Source organism: Acanthochromis polyacanthus, chromosome 8, assembly GCF_021347895.1.
Source record: "Acanthochromis polyacanthus isolate Apoly-LR-REF ecotype Palm Island chromosome 8, KAUST_Apoly_ChrSc, whole genome shotgun sequence".
Lineage (NCBI taxonomy): Eukaryota > Metazoa > Chordata > Actinopteri > Pomacentridae > Acanthochromis > Acanthochromis polyacanthus.
The window spans coordinates 3,769,169-3,777,573 of record NC_067120.1 but is presented as its reverse complement, the minus strand read 5'-3'; the positions used below and the strand labels follow the sequence as shown (position 1 = coordinate 3,777,573).

The window sequence follows — 8,405 nt, the reverse complement described above, 5'->3', positions numbered from 1 at the left end:
GATGCTTACTGACACAGATTATATACATTAAAAAACTAGCACATTTACTCAAGATTATTCAAAGAGCATATTTACTATAATCTAAATATATATTAGAAATTAATCACAGCTAATTTGTACAGGAATTACTTTTACTATTTTTTTTTAAAGTAGGCAGCAAGTCAGGGCATTTCCTGGATCAACATATAATTGAGGGACGTTTGAAGTCCATCTTGGATACATTTTTTTTAAAAGTAAAAAAAAATAATAATGTTTTTATGTTCATTATGGTCATATCTGGAAAATTCCATAATTATTCATTATGAAAACAATCAGGTATTAATAAAAAAAACTGGATATAACTAAAATGTGAACTAAAAGAAACGTCCCAATTTAATAACAACCACCTTCTAATTAGCTAAACAATAATAAAATTTGTTTTTTCAGAAATTGTTTTGATTGTGTTCTTTTTTTTAAGTTTAGATAATCATGACAGATATTTCTTTTTTGGAAATATATCAATTTTATGTGGAAAATAAACTGTATCTGTGTCCAAGAAACCACTTTCAGCTGAATGACTCAGTACAAAAACACCTCTGCAGGAAGTGTGTTAATTCCAGATCACATGACCTGCTCCACATGATGTCATTTCCTCCTGAAGAAAAAACTGGCCAGACTCTTAAGGCTTTCTGAGTTATTTAACATAAAGTAGTGTGTGAGTCAAGTGTGGATTTATGGCATGTCTACAGGTTTACTACAAGTTCTTTCTAAATAACTTTCAATTCTACTCAATTGTATATACAATATTTAGAAGAATCTTTGTGTAAAAATGCCATGTGGTGTTTGGTTATAGGTGGCCATGTTGATTTTAGGTCTGAAAACAGCATTAATGTCAACTAAAATACAAAGCGCCTGCAATTATATATTGACCCTCCTTTTCTGGCTATTTTAATGGCGACTCTATGGCACTCTGTAGTAGATTTCACTCCATTAACAAACAACAAAGCAAACAAAAAAATCCTGCTATTAAATAGAGAATCAGGATATTTGCGGTCTTTAAACTGTGTATTTAATGGTGTCTGTAGTCAAAAAAAAAATAAGGCAGGTGTTATTTATTTTTAACTCTAAAGTAACAAAACAAGAAATGTACTACTTTTAATGTGGTATCTGTGCTGAAAACTGAACATTTTCTGTTGCATCTATAGGAAATCTACCCAAATTTTCTGTGTTTTATTGGGATACCAACAGCAATGACTGGCCTCAGGTCTAGCAGCAGGACGTTGGCGGTGGATCCTCTGGTCCTTGTGTGCTGATGGAGCTCAACTAAACTGGGTCAACACTTTGTCTCTCAATGTTCCTGGAACCTGAGGACCCAGAGACCAGTGGTAAGTGTCAAAGAAACATCCACATAAATGTCAGCACCCAAGATTTCCCATCAGAACTCTGCATTGTAAGGAGATAATCTCTTCACCTGTAAGTGGTTTTAATGAGGTGGCTGTGTATTTGCTACTACCGCTTCTCATTTGCGCCTCACCTTCATTCTGAATTATTTGAGGATGCAATTATAGTCTAAGGTGGTGAAAAATATTAAAGATTATTAAAAAAAACCTTTAACCCTGGTTGAAATCAGGACATGTCGATCATGGCTCTGTGGTGCAGTTATCTCCTTGGTAAAAACTGTTATTTCCATGTTTAGTCTGGACGCTAGAAAAAGACATATGTATTTTGGTCCTTGGCCATTGACAGACACAGAGAAACAGTAATTTAGATTCTGGTTTATGGCACAATGGAAGCCAGAGCAGCAGCCCAAGGACCGATGTTTCCTTAGATTAGTAAGGACTTATGGTGAAGGGTTCAGTTCAGGCAACTGGACTTATTCTTGTGATCTTGAAGACGTTTCGCCTCTCATCCGAGCGGCTTCTTCAGTTCTAAAAACTCCCAGGTGGGGACCCTGGGACTCTTCAAACGTCTTCAAGAACACAAGAATAAGTCCAGTTGCCTGAACTGAATTCTTCACCTTAAGATGACGTGGACGACTGAAAACCTTCAGACACATAAGGACTTATGCAACAGCAAACCGTTTGAGATCCATGATAATGCGACTGTAACCTGCAGGAGATAAAAACATATTTTCAGAGTTTCATCCTTGGACATGAATCATCGTTGACAAAGCCATAATATAGGCCCAGTCCTTAAAGTCTGAAACTATAGCAGACCTGGCCAAACATCTGAAAGGAGAGGAGACCATATATCAATAATGTCATATTAGGTATTTATTGACAATTCAAACAGACAAACATGTTTTCCATTTTATAGGCAAAATGCTTACCAACTTCATTAAATAAATATGATAATCTAGGTCACAAGTACATCAGCCTCCTGCTGTAAATGTTCTGGTAAACCATATCGCCTGAGAGATCTTTAGATTTGGGTTCAACAAAGTCAGTGTCCAAACATAAAAAATGTGCAGCATTTCTATACACCTGGACTGGCCCATGCCATTAAAAATCTTGCATTAAACATTATATTCTGAGACAGTCACATTTTTTCCATGCACCTCTTTTCTTTTCCAACAAGTCAGCAGATAGTTCCTCAGCTCCAGTCCTACAGCTAAACAACAGGTGGGTCTGTCACATGTAGTCCGTCTAATTAGTGCATAGCTTAACATGGCAGCAAGGCTCGTATTTCACATTCAATCACTGCAGCAATAACCACTTCATCAAGAAACATTTTCAAATACAGTATGGTCATATTCTCCTGCTTCAACAGGCCTGCATCTATTTTAAAGCTGCAGATTTGCCTGATATTTATAACAATCACAGCAGTCCAGACATCCTTTTCCCTTGTAGCTTCCTCCAGCTCCTCCCTGGAGGATTTGCAGGCATTTTTAGACCTGATGAAACATTCAACGACGAGCACATCCTGGATCAACCCTTCCAGGCAGCTTTGGTCGGTGTACTTTCGAAATGGATCCAGGTGGCACCTTAATACTTCAGCCCGCTCCTCATAATGCTGGTGAGGCAGTGTCTCCACTTCAACATCTTCTTGATCCACTGCACCCCAACCAGTCTGTAGGTTAAACTCTCTTTGGCCTATCCAGAAATCATTCGTCTCAAACTATAAACGCTGGGAAAAGATTTTGCTTCTTTTAGGATCAAGTCCACTTTTATAAAATCCGACATGCTGATACATTAGCAAGGACTGGAGCTGTAGCACGTCAATCCACAGGTGACTCCAAGGCATGCTAAGGTGTGCAGCAAGAAACCTCCTAACCTCTCCTAAGCGCCTCTGAACCACAGAGGGCTAAGCACACAGGATCATGCTGTACGGGTCGTACTGAAACATTTTCTAGAAAACTTTTGGCAGTGGGGTTGAATTCAGAAGTATCACTTGGAACACATCTTCAGAGATTTTTAGGTGAGGTTCTCAGAAGAAAGGGCACTGTGGATCCTTGAAGGAAAATAGTCTCTGGCAATGATAACTTACAGCAGCAGGAAAAAAACAGGAAGAAGTGGTCTGTTTTTATACTCCACTGAATGAATGGATTCTTCCTGCTCTCTGCTCACTCATCGCTCATTATTTTCAATGCAAGAGGCTAGAAATTAGGGAGGAGTGGCTGGTGAACTGGAGAATATAATTTAGTTATGCGTGATGATAATGTTGATGTAGGGAACATTGTGCGTAGAGAAGATGTGGGTGTAAGCAGAGTTTCCACACAGCCTGCTCTTCTATAAAGATTAATGTCAGCAGATGTGTCATTTAAAACTTAAAAAGTGACAGGTCGGTGGCTTTGGCAAACTGTGAGGAAGCAAAATCTGTGCAAGGATGAAGAGTGCAGGGAGCGAGGTCTATGTCAAGATACGAGCCACCTGAGCCTGAATCTCCCCATCAGGGTGTGAAAGCAGCTGGACGAGTCGACTGTGGAGCTGGGAGGATTCGTCCAACATGACCCGGAAGAGACAATCTTGCTTCCTCCTCAGTTCATCGGCCACCTGGGCGGAGGGCCTCCAGGCCTTCAAGTTCCCTGCAAAAGTCAGCAGTCGAAGAAGCACCGCAGGAGCCGTTCGTTCATCAAAAAGCAGCACCACAGATGCTGGTGCCTGGGGCAAAGAGAGAAAAGAAGATTAAAAAAGGATTTCTAACAAAAATCTGGACGTCTGTCAAAGCAGACCGACTAAAGGGTGTCGCTGACCTCTTAGCACAGAGCAATGCCAGATCGTCTGCTGAATACTAAATTAAAACAGGAAAATCACACTAGTAGTTGTTGTTGAGTCGATATTTGTGGGACTTTTTGTAACATAGTTGACGTTTTGCTGTTTTCACGCCTAAAATCAACATAACCAAACACCACAGGGCATTTTTACAGAAAGATTCTTCTAAATAGTAAATATATTTATAAAGATATTGTAGTAAACCTGTTCACTACTTTATAATAAATAAGTCAGAAAGCCTTGGAGTCTGGCCAGTCTTTTCTTCAGGAGGAAATGACATCATGTGGAGCAGGTCATGTGATCTGGAATTAACACTCTTCCTGGAGAGGAGTTTTTGTAAAGGGGAACTTAGTGGAAAGTGATTTTTCGGACACAGATATAATTTGTTATTTTCCATATAAAATTTGACATATTTCCAAAAAATAAATATCTGTCATGATTATCTCAATTTAACTAAAGAACACAAAACTATTCCTGAATAAGCTCATTTTATTATTGTTTAGCTCAGAAGGTGGTCGTTCTAAAATTTGGACGTTATCTTGTTGACATTTTAGGGATATCCTGTGATTTTTTTTTTATTAGTAAGTGATTGTTTCTATAATTGTGGAATTTGTAAAGACATCATCCTAATAAACATAAAAACAGTTTTTTTTTTTTTTACTTTTAATAAAAATGTATGCCAGATATATCCCATGGACTTCAAAAGTCCCTCAACTATATAATGACCGATATGATAAAATTGACTTTTTATCTCCTTCGTCTTACCTGAGCTTGAACAATGTCATCCATCATATCTGGATTAGAGGACAAATTCACGAGGACTTTTAGTGTCTGAACCTGAAACAAAGAGATCAGAAGAGCTTCACATGGAGTTTAACTGGTTTCACACAAAACAGCAGTTTTTCAAAAGTCTCAGAGGCATCAGTAATAAATCTTTATATGTTTCAAGAATTACTGAATTTTTACAGTTTTAAACCTAAAAAGACACAAACCTGTAATGTTTCATTGCCGACTACCAGTAGAGACAGTAAAAGTGTAACGGATTGCTTCAGCAAGTGTTGATGTTTGTCTGTAACCGACAGGTTAGTCAGCAGCCTCAGAGCACTGAGCTGAAGGTCAGAATTCACGGGGGACATCTCAATCAGTTCCAGCACTTTTGGTACATAAATCTATAGTGAAACAGAACAAAAAAAAGGTAAAGCAGCAGCAGGCTGTGTGCCAGTTGTTGGGTAGAATAATGCAAAAGGTGACGCACCTTTATTTGTTCCTGGTTTTGGATGTTCATACACAGATTATTTAAAGCATTCAGAGCTTGCACTCTAAGCTCTGGTGCAGGATCAAAGACGAGACCAGCTATGACATGAATCCCTTCAAATTCCCGTATTAGATTCTGGGGGATCAGTGGAGCAAGAAAAAAAACATTAACTTTCAGATAACTAACAAAACCCTAAAACATAACTGCCAACCTTTACAGGTATTTAATGTAGAGTATTAAAGCAACCAACACTACTGACCTCAGTGAAGTCATTTAAAGATTAAGAATATTTGTACAGTACCTGATTGACAGTGAAAGCGGCAGCATTTCCTAACGTAACAAGAATCCGACATCTGTCAGAGGGATTATCGCTGGTCTGCAGACAGGACAGCAGCATTTTCAAGTGCTGTGGCTCGAGGTTGTTGGGAGACTGATGGATGATGTCACCTGTGAAGCACAATAGGATAATAACCAATATTTAATGTTAATTCTTGAGCTTGCAATAAAGCAGACTGACTACCGGGGCTGGACAACATGCAAAAAAAAAACAAAAAAAAACTAATGTTGTAATTATTGAATGAAAATGACAGACAGTAAAAAGTCTAATTCTATTGTGAAAAGGGCTAAATGTAGCCAAACGGGCACAAAAACCTTTTGAGCTGGTACACTGCTGACAAATTGTAGACTACCAAGTTAATCCACACATTAGTCAGGTGTGGTTTTAAAGGATAATGATCAAATAGCGTGACTGGTACACAGACACCAGTGACTATAAAAAGCAGCTTGATTCAAATGGCATGATAAACAGATGCCAGGAGAAAGATGAGAACGGACTGTCAGCATACTGGATGCTGGCAGGGCAGTCAGGGCTGCACCAGGCACTTGAATGCCCTCAACTCCTCCATTTGTCGTCTAAGAAATCGTTTCAGACAGCATGGTACAACACAACATGATTCTGTTGGATGAAGGTGTTTGAAAACATAATCCAGTCCCTGAAAATGTCTGCCAGTTTTGCCCATCAGGAAGAATGGGACAACATTCCACAAACCAACACCACAAATGGTGGACACACTTGTTACCGACTTGTCATCCCACTCCTGATCTGCCCGTTATCACAGTCATCACTTATAGTGTGCATTCTGTTGTCTCAATACAGTCATTCTGATGTAGGGAGGCTGTGTAAAAACAATTATTGTACAATGATAAGAATAATGGACAAAATTAAATGATACATTACATCCTGCATCTATATTTTGTTGAGTATATTGTGACAGATATTGCAATAAGAGTCTCATTCTGTGTGAGAAAGACAATATTTTTCCATTTCTTTTCCATTGAACTAAAATCTGAGGCGTTTCCTGCAGTCTGTCCTAAACAAGCATCCTCCCTTACATCAGCAGACTATGATTTGTAGGCTGGGTCATCTCTGTAGTGCCACAATGCTTCAGTTATGATAGTATCATGTGACATATTTTAGTTTCATTAGAAAAGATTGCAACTTCTTCTACTTGGACATATTAGGATTTATTCATTTTGATTTAACCAGGTTAGTCCCAATAAGATCACAGATTTTCTTCACAAGGGTACCTGGCCAAGAGGGAAGCAGCATAGTCACATTAAAAACAGTAAACAGATTAAATGAACAGCCTTAAAACTTGCACACAGACAAGGTAGACTGAAATGATTTCACCAGAACTTTAAAGTCATTCAGTGTAACACGGGCTTTAAGTTGAGATTGTACTTTATTTTAAGAATTAGATGCAAAAATCCTAAATGTTTTCTTCCTCAGATCGTACAAATTGCAGAATTTCCATAGATCGGAGATTGTGACTTCCATGTTTCCTTGTTAAAAGACAAACAGGAAGGAACAGACCCAGAACTGTTTTGTAAATAAACGCATACCAGTGACTGAGATATCAGACACTTACAGATGTCCAGTTAACTTTAGAATAGAGCACACCATGATGCATAAGTAGACTACATTTGATAATGAATATCAATGCCCCGTAGTAAACACTATCCAGCATGATAAGACAATTAGCAGAAGCCTTCAAATACAACACATCTCCATAGTCAATAACAGGTAAAAGGTTGTTTCCACCAATTTCTGTTCAGTCCTACTAACTAGCATTTCGTTACAATTATTTTTACAGTCAAATCTCCACATTTGAGTGCTTAACATTTGATAGTAAATATTAGGTAATTTACTATGATGCTATGAAGATAGATAGATAGATAGATAGATAGATAGATAGATAGATAGATAGATAGATAGATAGATAGATAGATATTCACTTTGCTGGAGAACTTGGGTAAATGTTAATGTTTTTTACCTGCTGTGAGGACATTCTAGCTTTCAGGGCTCCTCTGGTTCTTACCTGAAGCGGCATCCACCGGTCGGGGACAGACTACATCCAGTCCAGACACTCTGGCCAGCAGGCTGCCCGGCTGGAGCTTCACTTCACTCTGCAGAGTGCTCTTCACACTCACACTTTCGTTGGAGGTGGAACTTTTCTTGTTTCTCTTGAAGCTGATGAGTTTGTAAATCCCGTAAGAGGCTCCAGCTCCGGCGACTATTCCGAGTAAAGCCTTCATGTTGCCGAGCCTGGGAGTAATACTGCTGTCGCCCATGCTGCTGCTCTCTTTAGCTAAACTCTGCTAGCTAGCTAATGTTAAGCTACTGATGCCCTGAAACGTTACGACACAAATCTGTTTACTTACCAGCTAACTAACCTGGCCTATTAGTTAGCTAGCACCAACGAAAATCAAGAGAAATCACTACAAAGTCCACCCAAACACATTTTACCAATTTCATTGTTCTAAAAACTGGACAAGTTTGCGGGCAAGCCACAGTTGTCAACAATGATCTGACCCGTTGTTCCGGCCAGCTTTAAGTGGCCGACCAAATCTTTCGCAGAGTGACGTGCATGGATTTTCCAACTACAATACGTTTTAATTTA

General features: G+C 38.8%; 1 protein-coding gene across 1 annotated transcript; it reads right to left on the bottom strand.

The window, feature by feature from the left end:
• Positions 1 to 2,230: 2,230 nt before the first annotated feature.
• Positions 2,231 to 8,333, bottom strand: armc10 (armadillo repeat containing 10). The gene is made up of 6 exons (XM_022201671.2): positions 7,824 to 8,333; positions 5,747 to 5,892; positions 5,446 to 5,580; positions 5,183 to 5,359; positions 4,956 to 5,027; positions 2,231 to 4,079 (listed from the first exon to the last, which is right to left on the bottom strand). The coding sequence occupies exons 1-6, from the start codon at positions 8,074 to 8,076 to the stop codon at positions 3,828 to 3,830; spliced, it is 1,035 nt and encodes a 344-aa protein (XP_022057363.1). The 5' UTR covers positions 8,077 to 8,333; the 3' UTR covers positions 2,231 to 3,827.
• Between the last annotated feature and the right edge of the window lie 72 nt (positions 8,334 to 8,405).

Excerpts from the sequence above, each read along its gene's own strand:
- armc10 (XM_022201671.2), bottom strand. The coding sequence starts at position 8,076 with ATGGGCGACAGCAGTATTACTCCCAGGCTCGGCAACATGAAGGCTTTA. Across the intron at positions 5,893-7,823 it reads ACCGGTGGATGCCGCTTCAG|GTGACATCATCCATCAGTCT; the intron begins GTAAGAACCAGA and ends TGTGCTTCACAG. Across the intron at positions 5,360-5,445 it reads AAAACCAGGAACAAATAAAG|ATTTATGTACCAAAAGTGCT; the intron begins GTGCGTCACCTT and ends GTTTCACTATAG.